This window comes from Cladosporium halotolerans (genome assembly GCF_011745625.1).
Source record: "Cladosporium halotolerans strain TM138-S3 chromosome Unknown Sca13, whole genome shotgun sequence".
In the NCBI taxonomy this organism is placed as follows: Eukaryota; Fungi; Ascomycota; class Dothideomycetes; order Cladosporiales; family Cladosporiaceae; genus Cladosporium; species Cladosporium halotolerans.
In genome coordinates, this window is record NW_027191464.1 from 347,017 (window position 1) to 371,008 (window position 23,992).

The 23,992-nt window shown below is 54.4% G+C and overlaps 10 protein-coding genes across 10 annotated transcripts; 5 read left to right on the top strand and 5 right to left on the bottom strand.

The window, feature by feature from the left end:
* The first annotated feature begins 2,173 nt into the window (after window positions 1–2,173).
* WHR41_04595 (uncharacterized protein) lies at window positions 2,174–4,398 on the top strand. Its single transcript, XM_069373201.1, has 2 exons — window positions 2,174–3,360; window positions 3,414–4,398. The coding sequence occupies exons 1-2, from the start codon at window positions 2,407–2,409 to the stop codon at window positions 4,266–4,268; spliced, it is 1,809 nt and encodes a 602-aa protein (XP_069229904.1). The 5' UTR covers window positions 2,174–2,406; the 3' UTR covers window positions 4,269–4,398.
* Window positions 4,399–6,124: 1,726 nt separating this feature from the next.
* On the bottom strand, window positions 6,125–7,086 carry WHR41_04596 (uncharacterized protein; the record flags this gene model as incomplete). The annotated part of the gene is made up of 3 exons (XM_069373202.1): window positions 6,125–6,472; window positions 6,525–6,787; window positions 6,837–7,086. 3 exons carry the CDS (start codon window positions 7,084–7,086, stop codon window positions 6,125–6,127), a joined length of 861 nt encoding a protein of 286 aa, XP_069229905.1.
* Window positions 7,087–8,327: 1,241 nt separating this feature from the next.
* On the top strand, window positions 8,328–10,104 carry WHR41_04597 (uncharacterized protein). The gene is made up of 3 exons (XM_069373203.1): window positions 8,328–8,910; window positions 8,968–9,191; window positions 9,243–10,104. Exons 1-3 carry the CDS (start codon window positions 8,695–8,697, stop codon window positions 10,054–10,056), a joined length of 1,254 nt encoding a protein of 417 aa, XP_069229906.1. The 5' UTR covers window positions 8,328–8,694; the 3' UTR covers window positions 10,057–10,104.
* On the bottom strand, window positions 9,456–12,130 carry WHR41_04598 (uncharacterized protein). Its single transcript, XM_069373204.1, has 3 exons — window positions 11,940–12,130; window positions 11,233–11,878; window positions 9,456–11,178 (listed from the first exon to the last, which is right to left on the bottom strand). The coding sequence occupies exons 1-3, from the start codon at window positions 12,033–12,035 to the stop codon at window positions 10,181–10,183; spliced, it is 1,740 nt and encodes a 579-aa protein (XP_069229901.1). The 5' UTR covers window positions 12,036–12,130; the 3' UTR covers window positions 9,456–10,180.
* A 227-nt stretch (window positions 12,131–12,357) lies between these two features.
* On the top strand, window positions 12,358–13,363 carry WHR41_04599 (uncharacterized protein). Its single transcript, XM_069373205.1, has 3 exons — window positions 12,358–12,509; window positions 12,625–13,163; window positions 13,223–13,363. Exons 1-3 carry the CDS (start codon window positions 12,396–12,398, stop codon window positions 13,335–13,337), a joined length of 768 nt encoding a protein of 255 aa, XP_069229902.1. The 5' UTR covers window positions 12,358–12,395; the 3' UTR covers window positions 13,338–13,363.
* A 251-nt stretch (window positions 13,364–13,614) lies between these two features.
* On the bottom strand, window positions 13,615–14,547 carry WHR41_04600 (mitochondrial 54S ribosomal protein uL3m; the record flags this gene model as incomplete). The annotated part of the gene is made up of 1 exon (XM_069373206.1): window positions 13,615–14,547. One exon carries the CDS (start codon window positions 14,545–14,547, stop codon window positions 13,615–13,617), a length of 933 nt encoding a protein of 310 aa, XP_069229920.1.
* A 506-nt stretch (window positions 14,548–15,053) lies between these two features.
* WHR41_04601 (uncharacterized protein) lies at window positions 15,054–15,614 on the top strand (the record flags this gene model as incomplete). The annotated part of the gene is made up of 1 exon (XM_069373207.1): window positions 15,054–15,614. One exon carries the CDS (start codon window positions 15,054–15,056, stop codon window positions 15,612–15,614), a length of 561 nt encoding a protein of 186 aa, XP_069229921.1.
* A 138-nt stretch (window positions 15,615–15,752) lies between these two features.
* WHR41_04602 (uncharacterized protein) lies at window positions 15,753–17,796 on the bottom strand (the record flags this gene model as incomplete). The annotated part of the gene is made up of 2 exons (XM_069373208.1): window positions 15,753–17,442; window positions 17,756–17,796. The coding sequence occupies 2 exons, from the start codon at window positions 17,794–17,796 to the stop codon at window positions 15,753–15,755; spliced, it is 1,731 nt and encodes a 576-aa protein (XP_069229922.1).
* A 265-nt stretch (window positions 17,797–18,061) lies between these two features.
* WHR41_04603 (uncharacterized protein) lies at window positions 18,062–20,129 on the top strand (the record flags this gene model as incomplete). Its single annotated transcript, XM_069373209.1, has 2 exons — window positions 18,062–18,607; window positions 18,660–20,129. 2 exons carry the CDS (start codon window positions 18,062–18,064, stop codon window positions 20,034–20,036), a joined length of 1,923 nt encoding a protein of 640 aa, XP_069229923.1. The 3' UTR covers window positions 20,037–20,129.
* Window positions 20,130–21,503: 1,374 nt separating this feature from the next.
* Window positions 21,504–23,702, bottom strand: WHR41_04604 (uncharacterized protein; the record flags this gene model as incomplete). The annotated part of the gene is made up of 4 exons (XM_069373210.1): window positions 21,504–21,940; window positions 22,002–22,983; window positions 23,051–23,116; window positions 23,175–23,702. 4 exons carry the CDS (start codon window positions 23,700–23,702, stop codon window positions 21,714–21,716), a joined length of 1,803 nt encoding a protein of 600 aa, XP_069229916.1. The 3' UTR covers window positions 21,504–21,713.
* Window positions 23,703–23,992: the final 290 nt, after the last annotated feature.

A 23,992-nucleotide genomic window follows, 5' to 3' on the forward strand; every position in this document is an offset into this window, starting at 1 on the left:
GGTTCGACAGGACTTGCACCTTGCGCAGCTGGGATTGCGCAACCTTGCTGATGGCCGATGCAGAGCTCTGCTGTTGAGACGCTGACGACGATGAGAAGTAATCATGAGCGATACGATACAGTTGCGGAGTTCTTGCGACTTCGCGAGGCCGATGGCAAGCCTCTATGGATGTGGTGATATGTGACTTGGGCAGCATCATGTGTAGGCTGAGAGAGAATTATTTGCTGCAGGTTGGCGGCCATTCCATGTGATTTCGACCAGCATAAGGCCTGCTCGCCAGGAGAAAGTCTCGGGCAGAAGTCCATGGTGAGCACTTTCTTCTTCAATTAAGCAGGGAGTTTCTGTATAGCGGAGATATATCCGTACAGAAGCTGACACTATTGAAAAGCGTTGTCGAGTGTGAAGAACATGACTGGCCCGAGCTACAAAGCGCGAAGATGTCGCGAGTCGTGCCCATCCAGCGCCGCGGCGCGTTCAAGAGATCACTGCAGGGTTAAGAGCTGTGGGTCTGGAGTCTCTCGGGCCGCAGAAAGCGAGATGACAATCGCCAAATCTACGTTGTGGAAGTGTCAACAGCCGCTTCCTATGCGCTTGGTGGTGTGTGAACACGGTGGGTTTAGTGAGGAAGATGATATTTGGCCGACGGTTGCCACATTTATTTTCAGATGCGTGAATTCGCCGGCCAATAATTCGACACTACTTTGGCAAAATCTTGGCCTTTCGTCCTGTGCGCCGTCTTGTTGATATTGCCAGGCACGTGCGCTCGCTCTTCATCTAGCCTAGTTGGCTACTTTCTGCTGTAGTCTCAAGGGGCATGGAATTCTGGTGGAGCGTCCAAGGAATTTTAGGGCGGCCTCGACGCCACGCCCTCAGTGCGTCGCGACTCGACTTGCCGTGAACAACAAGCCCAGACGGCTTGGAGCGAAGAGAAGGCCCAAGTCAATGCGAATGATGAGCCGCAGAGGCTTGAATTGCGGGCTCGCATTCATATGCTCGCATCGGCTCATAGAACCTACTGTAAGCGCAAGACCGCCAGGAACTCCAACGTGTCTTCAACATTTTGCGTGGCCAGGACAACTGGTGAACACAGATTTCATCACCCCGCACACCGGTATGCTGGCTGCAGATGTTTGAGTGCACAACAGACGCCGTGACGCACCTCGATCTGCGCTCTGTTGCAGAGCGTTGAGAAGCCGTCCGTGCTACAGCCATCATTTCTACTATGCCCAAGGCTTCGAGATGATTGCGGATTCTCTATAGAAGCACACGAATGGCAAGTAATAATCGAAGTGCCCAGCGGCGCGGCTCTCCGGTAGGGGCCAGCAGCCAACCGCAAAGCTACAAACACAGTGGCGATGGTGGTTGGTGCAGCGCGACGGACGCGCGCGCGGTCTCTCGGCGCGTGGCGGTGACCGCCCGCCAATGCTCTCGGCAGGAGAAAGGCGAGAAACGGGAGCTGCGCTCCCCAGACGACTCCCTGCTGGAATTGCACTGCGGAAAACACGAGGGGCCAAGCCGCCGCAGGACAGGGTTGGACAGGCTCGACAGGACACCTGCAGCAGCCAGTGCGGGAGTGGTGGAGTCGTGCAGATGACTCGCAGCTCGAGGATCGTCCACCGCGCGCGCGCCTGCACAAGACGAGCGGCACATCGCGCACGACGAGAGCCGCGGGGGATGCTCGGTGCGCGCGCGCAACAGCGTGCAGCGGGCGGCGTGTGCCTGGCCACAGGCGCGAGAATGGGCAGGCTGGCTCGTGAGCACCGCCTCGAAATGGAACACGAGCGTTGGCATTTGCGCCTGGTCGATCTTGCATTGGCAGTCGGCCGGCTCGGCGCGAGCGCGACCGTCGTCCGGAGCGCGTCTGGGCAGTCTCCATCTCACCTTGCCCCTGACATGGTCCCCTGATCCCTGCGCACTCGTGCGGACATGTCAAACGCCTGGCACAAAGCGGACAGGACGCTCAGAAACAACAGCCAACCCTGCGACGCCTGGCTCGAGCGCGACTGAAGCAGATCATGGGGCACCGCGTCATCCTAAGCGAGCACGCCAAACTCACGGCCGCCATGGCTGGCTGGCCCCGGAGACTGGCAAGACTTGGCCATCCAGGCGAGGCGTGACCGTTGCGAGACTCTGGGCCGCATCGCCGCTAAGTGGGCCGGAGATTAACCCATCCAGCCCATCACAGCGCCCCAAGCCCTTCAGCGTACCGGCTCCTGCTAGCTGTCCGCGTCCCGGGATAATCATAGCCCACCTGCGGCTATCTCCTAGGCTTCCCCTCGCCGCGAAGGGACGTCCGAACAAAACGCCAACGGGTCCCGTTGTCTCCGGGGGTACCGTCACTTGATACCACACTCTCTCTTCCCGTCCTGCAGCTGTCGCTGCTATCCGTCTGTCGTTCCAGCAAACATGTTTTCCTTATTGTTGTCGGTTTCTTTTGCGCTCCTTTCATTATTCTCTTCCGCCGTCCATGCAGTCGATGCGGACGGCTGGCGCCATCGCTCTATTTACCAGATCTTGACCGACCGATTCGCGATCAGAGAGGGACAGGAAGTGAAGCCATGCGATCCGGGAATGGGTATCCACTGCGGTGGATCGTGGAAAGGCATTACAGAGAAGCTCGATTATATCCAAGGCATGGACTTCGACGCGATCTGGATCTCGCCGATTGTGTCGCAAATGCCCAACTGGACCGGTGACGGCGAGGCCTACCCCGGCTACTGGCAGAACAACCTCTACGAGATCAACCCGGCCTACGGATCCGAGGAGGAGCTCGTGGAGCTGATTGACGAGGTGCACAAGCGAGGAATGCTTCTGATGCTTGACATTGTCGTCAATCACATGGTTGGACCTAAGCAACAGGACGGCGAGTTCGACTATTCGCTCATGCGACCATTCAACGAAAAGAAATACTTCCACGATTATTGCCCCTCTGGATACAGCGATAACGACCTGGACAACCTGCAGAATTGTTGGCTGGGTAGTTTGCAGGCGCCTTTGGCGGATTTGAACACGGAGAGCCAGGAAGTTCGGGATATGCTTGGACTCTGGATCAAGAACCAAGTGTGGAAATATGGCATCGACGGCCTGCGTATCGACGCAGCGATCAACGTACCAGCCGAGTTCTTCACCTCATTTATGGAGTCGGCTGGCATCTTCGCAACTTCGGAGGTCTACACGCAGCAGGAGAAGATTTCCTGCTCGTACCAGGAGACCATTGGAAGTGTCCTCAACTACCCTCTTTACTGGCCTTTGACAAGGGCATTCCAAAGCACCGAGGGCAACTTCGGCGAGCTTGCTGGGATGGTTGAGCAAATCGCCAGCGAGTGCACCGACCCTACTGTCCTGGGCAACTTCGCAGAGGTGCGCATTTCGAACGAACACAAGTAGAGATTGATGACTGACGTTTTCCCTAGAACCACGATGTTGCCCGCTTCAGGAACCACACCGCGGACATGTCTCGCGCAGAGAACATCCTCGCCTACCTTCTCACACATGACGGCATTCCTGTTGTCCTTTATGGCCAGGAGCAGCACCTTGGTGGTGATGTCGAGCCGTACTACAACCGTCAGGCGCTCTGGGAGTCGGAATACGATGAGAACGCCAACCTTTACACGCTTGCGAGCAAGCTGAACCGATTCCGCCGCCACCTCGGCCGTTCCTACGAAGGTCACCTCAAGACGCTCAGCACCGCGATCAAGACTGAAACCAACGCTATTGCCTGGGCTAAGGGCGCTGACGGCGATCCCAAGCAAATTACGGTCTTCTCCAACAAAGGATCCGACGCGGATGACTTCCAGGTCGAACTCTGCGACAACCACGGCTACTCCGCCGGTGACGAGATTTACGACGTCGTCGCGTGCAAGTCCGTCTCGGTCGAGTCGAACGGCTGCATCAACGCGTGGGTGACCGACGGCCACCCAGTCGTGCTGTTCAAGAAGTCCGAACTCACTGGATCCACCCTTTGCGATATCCCAGGCGAGGACAAGGTTGCCCTGACCTCCATGGCGGTCATCTCCACAACCTGGACCTCCGATGTGAGCGGCAAGCCTAGTGTATTCCACTCCGCCACAACGATGCCGTGGGCCGACGCCCCGTCATCGATTACCGCTACTTCCACCCCGGGTGCCACTGGCACATCCGAGCCTGCATCGACAGGCGGAGTAAGTTCCACCCGCCCCGAATCAATCAGCTTATTATCACTGGCTACAATCCCGGCCTTGATCCTCTCCGTCAGTCTAGCCATCAGCTTAGAGCGGTTTCTTCGATGAGGACCTGGCCGCGGGCACTTGTCTTTCGAGCGCGCATTGTTTATTGCTCTGTACAAGAAAAAAAGCATAATAGAGCCTGTGATGATATACGAGAACACGATACCCAAACTACTAAACACCTGCATCTGCACCCTGTCCTCACCTCGCCCGCGTGCCAAGTTAGCGGAAGCTAACGTTTAATTCTTAATCTGTAGAAGAAGCTGCGCAAGCGCCACGCCCACCATCACCACCACAACCACGGTTCGCACGGGTTGTAGTACGGCCGCACCCGCAACCGCATCCCGCGAGCCTATACATGGCAACCCACCACTCCGCGAACGTGGAGTCGAGAGGCCCGCCCACGGCAGGGACCCAACCGCCACCACACCAAGCATTCGAGCGAATTCCGGCCAACCAGGGCCGGCGCACGATTCTTTACAGCATTTCACAGCACAGCATCTGCGTGACTCGACACACATACCCGTTTTTCCTTTCTGATCAAGCATTTGCATGGCATCCGTCCGGGGGTCTTTTTGTTTGCCGCGCGGCGCTCAATTCGGGCGCCCGCGCGCGCCGTTTTCGTTGTTTCTTACCTTATTGCCGGATGTGGCGTCAAGCCACTGTACGACTATTGGCAGCTTTCGTTCCGGTTCCTTTCGATTCTCACGCGACCTTGCGTTCTAGCAACAGCGTTCTTTTCATTTCTTTCCCTACTTCGTTCACGCGAACCGCCACGGCGTGCTCGTATTTTTCTTGGTTTCGGGGAGAGGGCAGAGACATTGGCATCATCTCGCTTGGGCGAGTCTCGGGGCTGGGCAAACAGAGCGAGGCTGTGTACATACCAAGCCTCCGAATCAAACGGGTCCGTCTTGGCTTCGGGCTCGGGATCTCCAACGCATGGCAACGCATGCGCGCACTTTCGCTTGCGGGCGGGGCTCCGGGGCGTGCATACTCTCATCAACAAACACCGTGACTTTGTCTGTCTAGACGATCGTGCCTTTCAGTCGAGCTCTCCATGACATCAACTCCCATCCCTCGCGCGCTCAACGTAGAACCTGAACCGCGACTCGCCCCGCCAAGCCCGGCCTCGGCCGCCGGTGTACCGCGGTTGGATGTCTTTGCGGGCGAGAGAGAAAGAGAGGGAAGGTTTGGGCTTAATTTAGCTTTATTACTCTTTTTTCACGACTCCGGAGTGCCCGTGTTCCCCATGGTTCGCCGGCTGTCAAGCACCCCGCGGGAAGCGTTTGGGCCGCTAACTCGGGCTGGTGGTGGCGACGGGAATTCGATGGGGTGTTCGTGGCTCCGACTCCCCGTTGGCGGCCTGTTGATGGGGAGGAAGGTGGATTCGGAATTTCGGTGAGAGGAAGGCGTCTTTTTGATCTTCGATGCTTGCTACGGGTGAGTGAGACTAGTGCGCATGATGGACGGCTTGGGTTATGCATGTCTCAGTGGGAGCGGCTTGAGGCTCGACGCGTGCTGGAGGCTTCATTGATGACTTGGCGGAGTGGAAGGTTCGAAGCTCCCCAAGAGGGGAGGTTGAGCTGTGGTGCCTGAGGACCGCGTTGCGTCGACTTCACCTTATCGGTCTTCAGGTCTCTAAGATTGCTTTGGCGGTCTTTTCGAACCCTTTTGGCAATCGGCTGGCGTCGCTACTAAGGCGAAGCTGAGGATAATCCATTGCCTCATTAATGCCTTGCGAGACCATCTCTATTGGGGTGAAACACGCTGGAGTCCCGTCTCTGAGGATGCGATCATGGACGAAGACCGACCATGCTTCTTCTCGTTCGGTCAGCCTGGGCTCGTGCAGAATCAATGAAGAACTATGGAAGGACTAACACTATCGTGGGTCAAAGTCGTTACATACTTGCAGCATGCCGTCAAGTCGCGATCTCGACAGTCTGGGGAGTGAAATTGCTGATGAACACAACCAGCACAGCGCAGTACGCTGCCGAGGCTGCGAACAGCTCTTGCCTTGTTGCCCTGGTCAAGCTCGACATAGCCATGCCGAATATAAGCGTGAAGACGACGAGGATACCTATGGCCTCGAAGGGAGTCGCCTTACTTGCATCTGACATCTCGTACAAGGCCACCACCGGAAGCACCAACAGGACAAAAATTATAGCTGTGATGATGATGTTCACAAGCTTGTCCACTCGCACCGGGTCATAATAACGCACGAAATCTTCGGATGTCTTGTCCTCGAGCTCTTTGGTCACGAAGACGTACTGGGTTTCAAATTAGTTCCATGGTGTTCAGAAACATAAGAGAGAAACCCACCTGAATGATGTTTTTCTCCCAACCACACCGATGAAAGAACCTATTGGTTCGGCCGAGCATGCGCTCGACGAGATTGTCGAAAGCAGCGCCCTCTCGACCTTTTCGCAGAGTTACGATGTCTTCTTTTCGCTTGGCAAACTCTTGTTCCTGCGCGACTAACGGAGCTTTGCTGTACATCCAATTCGAAAGGCTTCGCCAATCGCTGTCGGCAGGTCGCTGAAGGGCGCTCATTTCGCGTGCTTTCAACAGCATCTCATCTGTGCCTAGTAAGAGAAGCTCATTCCAAGGCAACACGAACCTGGTACGGCTTACCATACTCGAGTAGCTTCCGCTTCAGATCCGCCAGCACCTGCAGCCTGTTTCTTTGCCCATCACAATCTGCCGGAAGTTCTTCATTGCGGATCTCGGAATCGTCAAGAGCCTTGGACTTCAGTCTCTCCCCGTTCCCGTCTTCTAGATCCCATTTATCTAGGGTCTCGAGTTCTCGCTCAAGAACCTCCAGGTCGTACTGGAGCGCGAGTATCACACGGGCGTGCAAATACCCGAAGCCACGATACTGCATAAAGTTTCGATCGGAGGATAAAAAGGTGGCTAGCCTCGGATATCCTTGAGGAGCATCCTCCACTTCGAACCAACACTGAATCAGCATATGCTCCGATTACTCAATTAGTCGTTAGAGCGTCGCTCTGCTACAAACTCACACTTTCGGGTGATTGTCTGGTATCGCTTTTCGGACTCTTGAGGAGCGCATTTCTCATTCAAAGAGTGGGCCTGGGATCCCGCCTTGCCGTTTTTCAAAAGCTGTCGATACCATGGCAATCGCACTTTTCGATCTATGGTCAGAAATTGGTCTTTCAGCTTTGGTCAAATGGTTACCGTGCCCGGGGTACCTTCATTGGATTGTGATTCGAGCTTGCCCAGCGTACTATCGTCGCTTCTTAAGGTTGTTGGCGATTGCGCATTATCTTGGAATTGGTCCATCTCGCCGAAGATGACAACATACACAAGGATATCTGGGAAGGTCAATCCTCACTATCGTCGAATGCAAAGAGTCGACAGAGGCATGGGAAACGGCCCCCAATTGTACTTTACCTTCCTTCAGCCTTGCAAACCATCCGAAACGAGGTGACTGCGCCCGAGGCTGAGGCTTTCACCGGGAATCGTGCTGCATCTCTCATAGGCTGACGCTATCATGCAACTATCTGCTGAGCTCGCTTGCTAAGAACCACTTACGGTCTCCATCCGCATACACGGCGCCATCGTCTCGTTCCAACTGATACTCCCATTTTGCAAGCCCAAAATTGAACTCCATCTGAACTATCTTGAAGTTTTTCCTGACCCTTCGAGAGCCCGACTTCACACTAATCCCCACGGTATTTCCCAGCTTGAACTCGCTATCAGGCTACACAAGAAGCTCAGTCTCGCCCGGCAATGTCGCGTCACCCGTGTGGCTCACCCTTGTGTAGTTGCCCCTCCCCGCTTGGGCCTTGAAACCACTACCCTCCTCGGCTTCCTCACGAGAAGGCTGTGACCGTCAACGATTCGTCTCTGCGGCGCCCTGGTAAGACTTACTGGCGTCAAAGACATGCCGCAGATACGAGGGAGCCAGTTTGCTGGAACACTAGTGTACACAGACCAATTGTTTGTGTTGCTTCGATCGCGCAGTCGTTGGAAGTGCGCGGCTAGCGGTGCTCCTGAGGCAGAGCGGACGGGGCTGTGTTGGTTTTAAGGCCAGAAAGGCGTACTCAAAAGCCCACGGCTGAGCATCGCCTGACCAGGCTTATGCATATCTTAATATATGGCGCTGGCACCATCGACCCGGCTTGCGCCATAAGGACTCCCGTCCCGTGAAGCTGAAGCTGCAGTGAGATTGATTGGCGCTGCAAGCGACGTTTTCGGCTTCGCAGCCTCGTGTGCCGCATATGCAGGCAACCTGCTGGTGTTAGTGCGACTGATCAAGATAAAGCATGTGACGGGGCGTAAACATGTTGTGGGGGCGAAGCAGCTTGCATTAGGCGAAGCAATGCGTTCCCTGGTCTGATCATGCCTTATCTTAAACAAGGCCGCCCATTGTCTGTGTGCTGGCAATGGAAAACTACGTTCTGGCAACCCGAAACCAGCTATTCCGACCATCAGTATTGGCACTCGTGATAAGAGAACCGTCTACATCATGGAGGCCTCGCACGTAAAACAACTCATCACCAAGGCGGGCCGCAGTGTGCAAACCCAAGATCAGAACCTGCATGAACGGAATGATGCCATGCGCCATCATTGGGAGAAAGCAGTCTGTCAAGAGCTGGGCGTTCCCGACCGCTACTCAAAAGTAGCTGCATTGATGATCCGTTGGGACAATGAATTTGACAAAGATCTGAGATGCGAGACAGAGGTGAGCGATCGAAGCCATTAGTTGAATGCCTATATCGGCTGACCGCCGCAATCCCAGACAAATAAACTCGAGAGCGTGTTCCGTGAGAATTACGGCTTCGAGACGGAGACTGTTCTGCTCAAGTGTCACCAGAAGAAGCCTGAGACGCAGCTGCTCCGAGATGTCACAGCATTTGCCTATGAGCACGATGGCCACCACCGTACGACCTTGCTCATAGTATATTACAGTGGACACGGTTATCTTGATTCAGTCAACGGGCAACAAGAACTTCACATATCGGGGTACGCATCGGAAAGTCCTCGTGGAGCTATCATGTCTGACGCGTTTGCTAGCAATGAAGATCCGGCCACCGAAGATGGCGAAACCACACATGTTCCAATCGCATGTTGGAAAAGCATAGACGATCACCTCCACAGTCTCGACGCGGACGTCCTCGTGATCATGGACTGCTGCTTTGCGAGCAAGTTGCACAAAAGTGACGGCCAGCACTCGCGAACCTTCGAAGTCCTTGCGGCCACCGACAACATCACGCCCAGCCCAGGTCCTTTGTCATATACAAATGCATTGATCGATATACTAAATAGCGAGTTCAAGCTCTACCAATCCAGAAGAGAGCATTCGTTCGATACCATTCACCTCCAAGATCGGCTCTGCAAACGACTCAAAACCTATTCACCTTCCTTGATCAACCGCCTTCAAAGTAGAATTGCTCGACACATCCGATTGGCGCCGCTGGAGCCTCCATCAACCTCGGAAAAGCCCCACAAGCGAGTCGATCGATCGATTGCCACCCTTCGGATTGAAATCGACTTCGGAAGAAACAAGAGCCTGAGCCAGAAGGAAGCCACTGATCTAGGCAAAGCCCTTGCCGCCGGTGCCAAAAATGCAAAGCTCAATATCACAGGGCTCAACTGGATTGAGTTTGTGCCGAGGATCCCCACGGTGCACAAGTCGTGCAGTGTGACGATCGGCGCCGCAGTGCTTGTGCAAATGCAAAGGGCGATGCGCAGGAGAGCACAGCGGTTATCGCGGAGGAAGCGATCGCACAACGAGGCAAGCAACCGAGACTCTCGCAAGCGTCAGCGCACGACATCATCGGATCAGGTGGACACGCCTCCACCCTCGAGTCCCGACAACAATCCCTGAAAACCACGTTGGTCAATCACCCCGTCCGAGGGTGTAAGAGAAATTTCGTGCGATTTTATACAAGGCGGATAGACGTACATAGAGGAATAGGTGACCAAGATTCGCTGCTTTGCCTCAAAGGCATTTACCACAGGAACCTCTGCACTCTCCCTGGTTCTTGCTCCCACTCAAACCCTCTGTTCAAGAAACCCCACATGGTGACGGCGTTCACGCCGAGGAACCACGCTGTCTCAAGCCAGAGTCTCTTGTCGTGCTGATCCCACAGCTTCATCTTCCAGCTCGTGGCGAGACGAGTGTTCCCTTGCAGCTGGGTGGGATGCGAGAGTGGCAGGTGCAGACGGAAGAATATCCAGGGCAAGATGAAATACCTTGGCTCAACGAGCGGCGCTGTGACGAGCGTGAGAGTGGTCGTCATGAGCCAGATGAAGAGGAAGGAAGTGTTGGCGGACTGCGTCGTGTCTGGGAGAGGAAGCAGGCGACGCGGGGCGCCTCTGGACGCGGTTTTGGCATCCATTTCGCGCGGCGGCGTGGGATTAGTGGGACCGGAAGGCTTTGTCCGAGACTGAGGCGCCGAGCCAAGTGCTTGAATCGAAAGCCAGGCACAAGCGATGTAAGCTGGCGCCGCAGCGTAGCGAATCCACCAGTTTGCCCGCATTATGCGGAATACGTAAAAGACATAGTGGCGGTTGTCTGCAAGCGTGAATGGGTGGACGATGGTGTTAAAGCGGACGGCAATGAGCGCGAAGAGGACGAAGAAGCACAGAACCAGGACGCGTGGAAGCAAATTCCGTCGCCTGAAGAGGAGAAAGTGCTCCAGGTGAGATATAATGGGAAGCCGAGCAATGAGTGTCAAGGGAACACGGATGAGGTGCTGATAGGCGAAGGGCCAGCTGAAGAAGACCAGGAAAGGCCAGAGATACAAGATTTGTGGAGTGTGGATGGCGGGAACATGATTTGACTTGTCGCCCAATACCACACTTCCATTGATGACCACGAAGGCGATGAAAGCAATCAGGAGTCCGATGAATGGTTTCAGAATGCCCATGATGCTCAAAAGTCGTTTTGGCTGTGTGATCACTTTGACAGTGCAAGCAGCAATAGAAATGGCAGCCTTGAAGTAATCTGGATACTGTCGTTAGTGGATAGTTGCATTTCAAACCCTCGGACTTAACCCACCTTCCATTGATGCATCCCGGACAGGCGGATCATATAGGATATCCATCTTCCAAGAAGTCTTTGCGACATTGGTGAGAGTGTCACCAAACCCTTTGCTTCGATTATACATCGAGTCTTTGATCAATTCGTGACCTTGGTCAAGCTCTCTGAGAAATACCGCAGCAGCCGGGAATATGGCGACCCAGAAAATGTTTGTTTGACGGAATAGCAGGCTCACTAGACCTAGCGTGAATAAGCGTAGGTGCCACCAAATCTGCTTCACTGCACTTTCGTCCGAGCAGATTAAAGAGTAGAAGCACAGCATGACCGACAATGTTGATGCCACGTCCGTATAGTAGAGCCCAGAAAAGAAGAACAACGGAGGTAGCAAGGCAACATTGAGAGCGCAATGTGAGGACAGCCAGCTGCCGTTCTGTTCGTCTTGACGATTGCCCATGCGATGGGTGAAGATTCTCTCCAGCAACCATGTTAAAGCAATGATGCAGACCAGATTCGTTGCCCGGATGCCCGCGACATCGCAACCGAAGATAGGTTTGAGGAAATAAGTCACCATGTACAAGCCGGGAGGCGTCGTAATCTTTGGGTCCCAAGCTGCGAAATCATTGTTGCAATATTTCTGCGCTTGTGGAATATGGAAGACTTCGTCCTGCGGAAAGGAGAAGATGAGAATAGGCTCCTACCTGAAAGGTGTATGGGTAGGGACATACAAGATATGGCTCTGGCACCGTTTCCTGAACTGAGCGTGTCCACCAAGACAGCGGGAGGCCGAGCAGGATGTAGCTTCTTGAGATGAAGCTGGCCATGACGAGGCTACGTTGCCTCAAGGCAAAAACGTTATGCGTAAGCGAGTGATGTCCAAGACAGACTGCGAGCAAAAATCGCGGACATGTGCAGTGAGCAAAAAGGGTCAGAACGCCTGTTCAGCGGCGTAATGAATGAAGTCTGATGTCACTTGTACGGCGAGAGAAGTGGATGGCGCGAAACGTCCATTGCTGCAATTTGATTGGTTTCCGCCAAATCTTCCACGCGCAGCGGGGCAGACGCGTCGTGGGAGGTGGATTCCCGTGTCCATTCACTTACATTTACCAGTACACACACGGCGGTTCTGCTCTAAATACGATCACCTGCGCCGGCTCGCAGGTGATGCTCGATACACATTAATCATGGCACTCCCCCTCCCACCGGGCTTAACGCCATCCGAGGTCGGCTTCCTCTGCGAAATGGAGCTCGTTACCGTCATCCCGCGCCAACGCCTTGAATCCCTCGAGCTCTTGGGTGTGAGTAGTAGCCGTCCAGCCTGATCACCCTCGCGAGCAAAGCAAAGGGAGTAAGAAGGCAGATCCTCGATTGCGCCCCTCAACACCCAGACTAACGATGTCTGCCCTCCTACAGGGTCCGACCCAACCATTAAATCCACCTTTTCCCGTCCCACTTCCTCTCTGGCTCGCCTTACTCCTCAAGCGCCAACGCCGCGCTAATATTCAGCCTCCCGCCTGGCTCAATGTTCCTTCGCTCACACAAATCCTTGAATTCGAGACAGCCGAGACGACAGCCGCGGTCTTCTCGCCTCCGCCAGGCCTGCCTCCACCTACCTCCACCGCCGAAGAAGAAGCATCTTACCTCGCGTCTGAAACACTCGAGCTCTCGACACCGTTCCTGAAAGATACACATACCTCACGCGCGCAAGCGGACGCTCTGCCCTACCACTGGCTCGAATTGAGCCACCTGGTGCTCACGCACGCGGGAGACGACGTGGAAGATGCGGACGCTGTACGACGACTACTGAGAGATTTGCGCGAGGTGAGAATGAGTAAGCTACGGAAGGGCTTTCGAGTGTTGGAAAGCGGAGCTGGACTGCAGATCAACGGCGTCGGCGGTATGGAAGTCGCGGAAGTGAGAGGGTTCGTTGGTGGAGTTGTCGATGGGCTGAGGTCAGTTGATCATGGTCTACTTTAACTCCCTGTTATACTTTGCTGACTTGTCCATGTAGGAAGATCGGCCGTTCACGAGAGGAAGCTCGAAGAGAACGTGAAGCCGAAGAACAGGAGAACGGCTTTGGTAGTAGTTCCTACCGTGACGAGGACGACGATGACATGCAACTATAATGTACATTTCCATTTCTGTCTCAGCATTTTGCCCTCTATGGTTACAATGTGATGTGATGTATGATGCCGGCAAGTCAAAGTGAAACGTTCCACGATGCTTTCAGATTTGAATCGTTCCTTGCCAGCGATCCACGGCGCCCCTGATTCTTGTAAGTACCACATATCAAGCCTCATCTCTCAGACGCTTCCGCCACGCATATTCTCCCCCAGTGCCTCCCCACAACAGCTCATCTCTGATACGAGGCGAACTGTACCGCAACGCGAGCCATTTTCCCCTTTACGCAGCAGCAGGCGCCTTCTCCGTGGCCTCCCTCAAGGGCTCCGTGACAGTCTCAATCGCAGGCGGCCACGTCGCATCAGGCCAGGGCTTCTTGATCGCATCCTGCAGCTTGACCACGCAGTTCTTCGGCCCGGGAACCGCGCCAGCGACGACCACGATGCCGTTCTCCTTGTCGACCTGCATGACCTTCAAGTTGGCCACCGTCATCTGCTCACCACCCATACGACCAGGCATTTTCTTGCCGGGCAGCACTCTGCTGCCGCTGCCCTGTCCACCACCAGACGAACCCATCAATCTGTGCGCGAGCGAGTTACCGTGCGATGCCGGTTGACCGCTGAAGTTGTGGCGCTTCATGCCACCCTCGAAACCCATACCCCTGCGGTTCGCGCGCGCGTCGATGAACTGGCCCGGGATGAAAAGGTCCGCTGTGATTTTTGAGCCGATGGGCGGCAGGCCGGCCTCGTTCTTGACTCTGAACTCCGCCAGCTCCCTGCTAAGCGGCACTCCTTGCGCAGCGAAATGGCCTCTCTCAGGCCGTGTGACGTTCCTTGCCTCTTTCGCGCCCGCGCCAACTTGCACAGCCCAGTAGCCGTGGACGTCGCGCCGCTTGTGGCTCACGACCTGGCATCTGTCAAGCTGCAGGACTGTGCAGGGCGTGCGCTTCGCGGTCTCCGGGTCGAAGATCGCGGTCATTCCCTTCTTGATGGCCAGCGCGCCAGTGCGGAGCGGCATAACATGCTCTTTGCGCTCGAAGGCCGCGGTGTGTGACGATCCAAGGACGGGCAGCGACTGCGATGCATTGAATCGGCTGGGTTTGGGGATCGGTTTGAGGATCGATCGGATTGTGCGTGTCTGTGTGACGGGGAGCGAGGGGCAGAGGAATCGGGGCGGGAGGGCGAAAAGCCGTGTCGTCGCCTGTCGGGGAGGCATTATGGCGGTTTGTGAGTGAGCCGTTCGTCTTGCAGAGCGGCTTGCCCTCAATCTTGAAGTCGTCTTGTTCTGGCTTCATGTGGTATGGGCTTGCGGGCGCTGCTTCTCCGCAAGCCAGAAATCCTGGCCCGAAAGTCACGACTTTTGCAGCCTACTCTTGCAGACTTGATCTTTTGAAAGGAAGTAGTCATTCTAGTCGACGCGAAATTAGATGCTCACTCACGAGCAACTGGCTTTTTGAAGGACTAGAGTTCAAGAGAGTCATTTCGACGATTCATCGACGAGGAAGAGGAGAGTCCTTCACAGAACTTGAGGTTGTGACCTTGTTCAACGACGCCACATCAACCAATAAACCGATATTGCATTGACTTTAATCGAAAGCTCGGAATCTGGACGAGCGAACCAAGAGCCGGCTGGGTTCCAGCAGATACTCAGAAAGATTTTGAATTTTCACGCACAACAAACAAATACATATCCCTTCGACTCTGGAAAACACAAAGACAACCATGTCATCTGAGCAACAGCCCTCCGCCTCCGCGGACCCTTTCGAATCCCTCCTCTCGCTGGAAGAGCAATACCACACCGAAGGCCGCAACCTAGGCATCGCCGAAGGCGAGAAATCCGGACGAATCGAAGGCCGCGTGTTCGGCCTCGAGAAAAGTTTCGAGAAGTTCATCGAGTTCGGCAAACTTAGCGGTCGCGCTGCAGTTTGGGACGCAAGGTTACCGGAGGCTTCGACCGGTCTTGAAGTTGGCAAGGAGGAGCCGCCTGGCTTGGGGCCTTTGCCGGGTGCCGGCAGCGAGAGGTTGGGGAGGCATGTGAAGCGGTTGGTGGAGCTGACGAATGCGGACGATGTCAGTCGGGAGAACAGTGAGGATGGCGTGCAGGATTTTGACGATCGATTGCGGGAGGCGAAATCTAAGGCGGTGTTGGTCGAGAGGCTTGTGGGGGAGGGAAAGGAGGGGTCTGGTGGCAATGCGGTGAAAAGGGCGGGTGTCAAGCCTACCCAAACGAAGTCGGACGAGATGGAAGATTTCGGGGGACTGCCGCGTGCCCTGCAGAAGTGAATGGGATTTTCATTTGGCTTCTCGGCAAATCTGGGAAGCTATTGCTACACCTCTGTCCTACCAACGCCACGCTTGAGAAAAAAGAAGGAAAGGAATCAGCAAACCATCCGACGAGCTATCACAGCTCTAAACAAGTCATCACAACGCAGCCGCGCCATCAAGGGCGTTCTCTGTCGCCGGTGCCGGAGATTCGACGCGCTGCTTCTTTGCATCCGTGGCACCATCCACTTGTGGGAGGTTGCTCACGTCTGTCAAAGCCGGTCTTTTCACCGCGGTTGGTGGTTTGTACGAGCCACGGTTTTGCGGTCCTCCCCCGCCAGGCATGCCAATCCTACGTGTAGGATCCACGGAAGGATTAACGAAGTTTCCTCTATTGGGTCCAGGCGCGCTATTGGTTCCCTGCGCAGGAGCTTGTGGATTGTTTGGCTGCGCCTGTCCATTCGCTGCACCAGCCAGTGCACCATTCAGTGATTGGCGCATGACTGGCGCAGACTTTCCAGGGTTGATGCCTTGTGTCCTACGAATCGAGGGGCTTTCGGCATGTGGGTTGAAGGCAGCTGGCGCATTCCCAGGTTTGCCTTCGGTTGCCTGGTTCAAGTAGGACGCGCTCCGACCAGTTACGAAGCCTTCGGGCGCACCTGGCGGTGGTTGAGTCGGGACTGGTGGCTGGTGTTCATCTGCCGCTTGGTCGTTCGACCCTGCGCTTTTCTGTTGCTGTGGCTGGCCTTCTTCTGCCGAAGAGGAGTTGGATCGATTGCCTGCGCCATCCAGGCCGTGTGCACTGTTCATAGGTGCGGCATGACGCTGGTTTCCAGGAGTTTGTGGTGGAAGCATGCGACCAGGCTGTGCCTGCCCTGCGTTGGGCGGCGGTCGCTGGACGCCTGGTGGTCTTTGTGGACCTTGGGGCCCTTGAGGTGGTTGCGGTTGCTGCAGGTTCGGAGGCCGAAGGTGCGGCATAGAGTGTATCCGTTGTACGCCATTTCGTTGTGCGTTTGCCTGCCTCTGTGCAGGAGATTCCATTGCTCGCGAGTCGTCTAGGCGAACTTCGTCTGGATGGCTGAAATCAGTGTCGTCAAGATCGTTGCCTCCAAAGTCGTCTTCAAATTCGACTGAGCCAAAAGAGGTAGTAGATCGATTGCTCGGCATCCGCGTCACCTCATTGCCTCTGCCAGTCCCGTTTGCTCCATTGACATTGTTCTGTTGTTGCTCCCTCACGGCTTGTTCTGCGATCGACTCCCGTTTGATAGGTGCATAGTCCGGATGGCGATAAAGGTTATCCGCATCCCATTTGCTCGGCGCCACTTTCACCTTCGTCACCTTTTGTAGATAGTCCTTGTCGTAAAGGCAGTTTCCAAGCACGTTTCCGAAGTTGCGCAAAGCACGCTTGAGTGCGTCTGTCGCAGCCTCCTTTTTCGCTTTCTCAAAAGCGGCTGCCTTTCCTTTGCAATTCTCAATGTGCCCGTAGCCAATATCTTCATGGAATGTTCCGTCACGCAACGTCACCCGCACGATCGTGCTCAGGCCTAGTGTGATCTTTGCGTTTGTCGTGTTCTCGTCGACAAAATCGATCTGCACATTCTGTATGGACGAGCTCCAGCCGTTGAAACCGAACACCTCGTTCGCAAGATTAATGACCTTCTCCGCTGCGAGGTAATGAACCTTGCCCCCGCCGGCTCCAGGCCGCGTAGAGATGTATTCTGGCCCTAATTGCTTTTCCAGCCTCGAAGAGAGTGTAGCTATCTCCTGGGCCGTCCATTCCGATATGCGAGGTGTTGGTGGCGCGAACGGGTTCACGGTCGCAGCATTGTCGCGATGCTGATCACCTGGCCTACGTTCTTGTTAGCGCTGCGGTACAGTAAGATTGTTTTCAGGGAAGGTTCTTGCATAGGCATTATGGCACATCACTCTGTCGTCTGATCTGCTGCTAGACGGTGTGTGGTTGGAAAAGAAACAGAAGTGAGTGAGTGAAAGTCGCCTCGAGCAGGCGACAGCAGTGGAGTGAAGCAACACGCGACTGGTCGACGCGACTTGTGCGGGCGCGATGACGAGCAGCGGCCTTGAACTGCCTTACAGCCTCAGGCACCAGCCCATTGTCTCGACGCCAGATCACGTGTTGGACCCTGCTTGGGCCGATTGCGTACGCCGATCTCATTGCTCCTGGCGCCGGCTGACGCTTGTCCATCGGCGCTGCCAGCGTCTCCCTATGAATTGTATGTACTTTCGTTCATCCGGTCACTGTTTCCTTTGATACTCCCTATTGTCGGCGCCCCCTCGACCGGTCCGCCCGTCTCTATTCACGCGATCGAGGTCGTCGTCGGCAAACTATCTTCACCCTGAGACGCCGGATGCTAATCGCGACACCTGTTTCTTGGGCCAGCTGAGGGGACCATTGAAGCGACAAGGGCGCTGCTTCGCGACTCGGCGTAGGCCCAAAGGGTCTTCTCAAAATGTTTGACCAGATGAATCTCATATCTTCGCGACGACAGCTATCATGGCCTGCGGTGTTTCTGTCAACACTCCTCTCGTTGATATGCTTCTCGACACCTGCGACGGCTGCCGACAAGACAGCAGCTGACTACTATATTCACTCATTACCTGGAGCGCCCTCGCCATTACTCAACATGTATGCTGGTCACGTTGAAATTACTCCTGAGCATCATGGCAACATGTTCTTTTGGTTCTACAAGAACAGACACATCGCCAATCGTCAGCGGACCGTTATCTGGCTGAACGGAGGTCCTGGGTGCAGTAGCATGGACGGCGCAATGATGGAGGTTGGGCCATACAGGGTTAAGAAAGACGGAACTTTGACGATGAACGACGGGAGCTGGGACGAGTTTGCGAACTTGCTGTTCATCGACAATCCTGTTGGAACAGGGTTCAGCTATGTGGACACAGATTCGTATCTCTCTGATTTAGATGAGATGGCAGTTCAGATGACGTCGTTTCTGGAAAAATGGTTTGCCATCTTTCCAGAGCATGCGCACGATGATGTGAGTTGCAGGACCTCTTGTTGCAAGAAAAGCAGACGCTAACCGCTTTCAGATCTACATTGCTGGTGAATCTTATGCAGGCCAGCATATTCCATATATCGCGAAAGCAATGCTGGATCGTAATGCAAAGAAGGATCACGACAAGTGGAACGTTAGTGGGCTTTTGATTGGCAATGGTTGGATTTCTGGAAAGGACCAGTACCCGGCCTACATCAGCTATGCGAAACAAGCTGGTCTGGTGAAGGCGGACAGTGAATCTGCAGGCCAGCTGGACCAAATGCTGGCTGCTTGTAATGTCGAACTGAAATCTGGCGGCAAAGACCACGTCGACGTTCAGCGGTGTGAGGCAATTTTGCAGGAGGTGTTGCGCATCTCGACCAAAGAACTCGGCGGACAGTGCATCAACATGTATGACACTCGCCTCAAGGATTCTTACCCAAGTTGTGGCATGAATTGGCCGCCAGACCTCGAGCAGCTCAACCCCTATCTCCGCCGTGACGATGTCACCCAGGCCCTTCACCTCAACCCGGACCACAAGTCTGGTTGGAGTGAGTGCAGTGGTGCTGTTAGCAGCCACTTCAGAGCCGCCAAGTCGAAGCCGAGCATACAACTCCTGCCTGACCTTCTCAAACACATGCCTATTCTGCTCTTTTCGGGCGACAAGGATCTGATTTGCAACCACCTTGGCACTGAAGAGCTCATCAACAATCTTGAATGGAACGGCGGTAAAGGAATGGAGTTGTCTGCTGGCACCTGGGCCCCTCGCAGTGACTGGACGTTCGAAGGCGAACCTGCTGGTATCTACCAGTCTGCGCGCAACCTCACTTACGTCAAGTTCTACAACGCCTCGCACATGGTACCCTTCGACTTCCCGCGCCGTTCTCGCGACATGCTCGATCGTTTCATGGGCGTTGACATTGCGAACATTGGCGGAGCGCCTGCTGACTCTTTACTTGATGGCGAGAAGGAGCCTTCCACGTCAGTCGGCGGTCACCCCAACTCTACCGCTGCGCAGGAAGCCGAACAGGACAAGCTGCAGGAGGCCGCTTGGCGCGCTTACCGTCGCTCTGGCGAGGTGGCGCTTTTCTTCGTACTCATTGCTGCCATCGCCTGGGGCTACTTTGTCTACCGCGACAGACGCAGACGCGCGGGCTATGCTGGGCTTTTCGGCACGGACCCGGATGATGGCACCGGCAGGGCGCCCGAGATGGCTTCAGGCCTTGGCCTTAACGGGTACTCTGATCGCAGGCCCCAGCAGAGCAAAGAACAGAGGGACGTAGAAGCTGCGAGAGATTACGACGAGACTGAATTAGACGACCTGAGTGGAGGTAGAAAGGACAGCAAAGAGCAGGAGAGATTCGGCCTGGCCGACAGCGAGGATGAGGAAGATGAAGGAAGACCTGGCAGGGCGAACGGGCGGGTTGCTTAATCTACTATATGGAGTTCACATAGTATGGAGGATGCATAGCGGGCGTCTTTTCGGGCTGGTTTGCAGTGTATCACTACCATCATCTTTGTTCCATCCGAGATCTCAAAGCCAACAGGTTTCATCACTTTGTGCTTCGAAGAGGTCTTCAATATCTTGGGCGGACTTGGGATGCCGAGTTTGCGCACTGTCGCGCCAGTGCTCAGCATGCAGAAGTTTGCAGATGGATGCTCTCCGGTTAGGAAATCATGTCTGAAGGTCTAAAGCGAAGGGTAGCACGCTAATGTATGTTGCAAGTACAGAGAAGGTGAGAGCTATCGCCCATTTACGGCTCTTTATTTGGACCTTGCAGGTCTATAGCAGCTTTCAAGACTACGAAACGACATCCCCTTTTGCCCAGAGTGTGTGCAAACTCTCAGATCGGCCATGGCAGCACGGCCAACAAAGAAAACCCAGTCTCCATTCTGGCGGAACACTATGTTGCCAGAAACGGCCATTGAGTATTAATCCTTTTTTCGACCAAAAATTCTCATAGTGTCACCGCAGGTCGCTCCCCCGTGAATCATGTCAAGCACAAGATCTCAATCGAAATCGAGGGAAACGAAGCAACTCCCTTTCCGCACCTACCAGGGTCCCAAGCCAACACGATTTGAAACAACATGCCGCGCAGTCGACCCACATCTCGTAATTGAGATCCAGCCCCATGCCGGGCTGACGGCAGAATCGCGTGGTTCACTCCCCTGCACAACGCCTGGCTCGAGCGAATCGCAGGCTGGGCTCCGGGCGCCGTGCTCGAGGTTTACCAAAGACACCTGGTTCCCGTGGCGCAAGGACTTCTGGCAGAACATGGTGACTTCGAGCCGCCTTTTGACGATGACAGGAGACAAGACATGCCTAACGCCAACGGGAACCGCCGCAATGACAGGCGAGCGTGGCGTAACGGGATGGCTGATATGGAGCACCTGGACCGGAAAATTGCTGCGAGAGGTCTGCCTATACCGCCAGAGTCGCCTTTGAGGAGAACGGCGTCTGTGCCTGCACGAAGGAGAAATCAGAGAGGGTTCCTGCCTACCGCTGCTTCTGCGGTGACTGCAGCTTTTGCCTCGCGTGCAAGGGTGTGGCGTGGGAGGGTCGGTGACACCGGGAGCAGCGGGAATGTTTCTTCAAAGACAAGGTCGAGGTCAAGAAGCGGGCCTGCGGCCGGACGAAGAGATGGGCGGCGAGGATCGTGAAAATCTATTCCCATCGCATATATGTATCGTATTACTCATCACTTTGGTGGTGGTGTAGTTCGGCTCTGGAGCAGGTACATTTTTCGATCAGTACTTGCCTGGCATTTTCATACTGATTTCATCGAGAGATTGTCTCTTGTTGTGAAACCTGTAGGCTCCGCGGGCCGGCTATACAACTAGATGACAGCTGCCATGTGAGGCTCTTCGAGTAGCAATTCGGTCGGTAGTCTAGAAGAGATGGTAGCACATCGCCCTCTCTTTTCCTGTTAGATAACGACGACATCGTGGGATAATAATGTGCCTCAATGAAAGAATCTTGTGACCTCAAGTTTTCCAACATGTAAGCGACCGGAAGGTGACGAGAAAGGTCGTCCGCAAATACCCTCAGACCATCTCTTCGCAATGATAACTAAAGAAAGCATTCTACAGTTCTGAAAAGCGTTGGATTTTACATCGAAGACCACATTTGCGCATCGAAAGACTGGTCCGAGGCTCGTGAGGGCAACAGGTATTCGTGGGCGTCGTTCGGTGAAGGGCTGCTCGACGGGCGGATCGCAGCTTCAACCGGCGCCAGTGATGGGGGTTGCATATTGGCGTTGCCGGTGTTCCTTGGTTGGGATGGCAACACTTGATAGGGGCGGACAAGGCGGTAGAGGGAGCCTTTCTCGATGCCGTCTTATTAATAGTTTGTTAACGTACTTCCATTCCTTGGATTGCGGGGGACCGGCGGACTTACGAGCCAAGAGATAGATCAACTCCACGATCACAGGAACCCATACTGCCACTGCGATGATCTGCCCCAGTGGCCAGGTGCCGTTTGTTCTTGTCGTGGAACCCACTGGAAGCCAAAGTATGTACTTCATAATCATGCGGCTTATGTTGACCACGAACCAGAGTTCAATAAGGGGCACGATGATCATGAGCATGTGCTCCTTAACATCCTGAAGTCGCTGCGCAATTTTGGGAGAGCGTACAGCTTGCCATTTGAGCTTGAGCACCGCGATTGGGTGACACCTCGACAGACGTTCCATGATTGGCCGGTCATTAGCGATTTTCTCCAGTATCATGAACCCCAGTATGAATGGGGAGACGACCCAATGTTGAGCGCTCACGTTGAGCCCCTGGCTGGATCTATCTTCAAGGCAATGTTGAATTGGAGCTTGGCCCTGGCATGCATCCAGGCTGATCTCATTGTTGATCTGTCTCGGCTGGATGGTTGCTTCACCGCTTTTGACAATTGTGAACGTCGATACGAAGACACAGCATGTCGATGCGACAGTGGCATACCAAGACAGCTTGTCTGCTTTCCGGAGAAGGAACATGCCGAAGACGACAGGTTCCAAGCCGCTGTATCCGATGTCCTGCATGAAGGAGACATTGTTCCACCACTGCTGCCAGGACGAGGCGTTCACGTAGTTCCCATTGTAAAGAGCGATCAGCACAGCGACCTCAACAGTGATGATAAAAAAGACTTGGGTCTTCTGGAACTCGACAAGCGACGCCACGAGTGATGCCACCTGACGTGGAAATCGAAGTCGCGCCTGGAGATCATCGGATCCTTCATACGCTGTCTCCAAGGCGAGTGAATACATGCGGCGGCACATCTGGCGGATCACGAAGAAAGGCAATGTCAAGCCTTTCACCCATGATCGGCTGAGTGACTGTGCTACATACGCACCAAGTAAGAGCGACAGTTGCATGATGTAAGAGATGATCACCTTTCGTCAAATGTCAGTAGAAGGAATCAGAGGACCGTCAAAGAACCAGAGCAAAACATATACTCACACCGACACCTCCGATGTCAGGATTTATAGAATCATCAACGTGTTCGCAGATAGATGTAGTGAACGTCTGCCGAAAAGGAATGTTAGCTGGGTGTCTACATATGATCAGGCCGATCAGGGCTTACTGCTGAAGTGGCACCTAAGCCGTCTGTTCCAGTGGCACAAAATGCTCCGCCCTTCACATGATCGCACATAGTAGTTTCCTGTGGTCTCAACCGTAGGGCGCAAAGACTTTCGGAATATTGAGATAGATGTCGAGAGCGGCAGAATGCTTGTATGCAACCATTGACAACTGGATAGCTGTCGAGCGAAGTGACATTCGTGCCATTGTTTGCTTTGATGCCATACTTCTGCATCAGATTCTGAGGGTCCGTCATAGTCCCGTTTGCCAAAGCACTCTCAATGAAGGGAAGGTTGAGGCAGTTCGTCATGGTGGATGTGGCGTAGTCATGATTCCACAGATACTGAGGGCCTGATTCGAGGTCAAAGCAAGCCGCTGTGCAGTTCCATTCATTTTCACGCAACTGGCAGCCCGTCTCAAAGAGAACATTGGGCCATGCATTACTGAAACTTCGTGCCCTCTGCAAAGAGAGCCATGGGTCGTATCGAGTGAGGATACCGGCTGTAGTGAACTCCAGCAGTTCAAATGGCATGGTTGATTTTTTAAAGTTGGAAGGAGACAGAAAGTCTGGTGGAGAAGAATGGAGCTTTCTAAGAGATATCGCAAGGCTGAGATATCTGAAGAGCTGAACTGAAGTTGCATATATGCCTGCATGTACCGACTATTCGTTCCGTCAGCGTGCGCTGATCCAGCTTTGCGCTTGTGATACTGATACCTCATCTGGTTGGTTGATTGGGTAGAAGCTTACTGCAGCAAGGCTGCCCTTTGCATGGTACCGAAGCAGTTGGTAGGTCTGTGCATGCTTCTATAATGAACACCGGA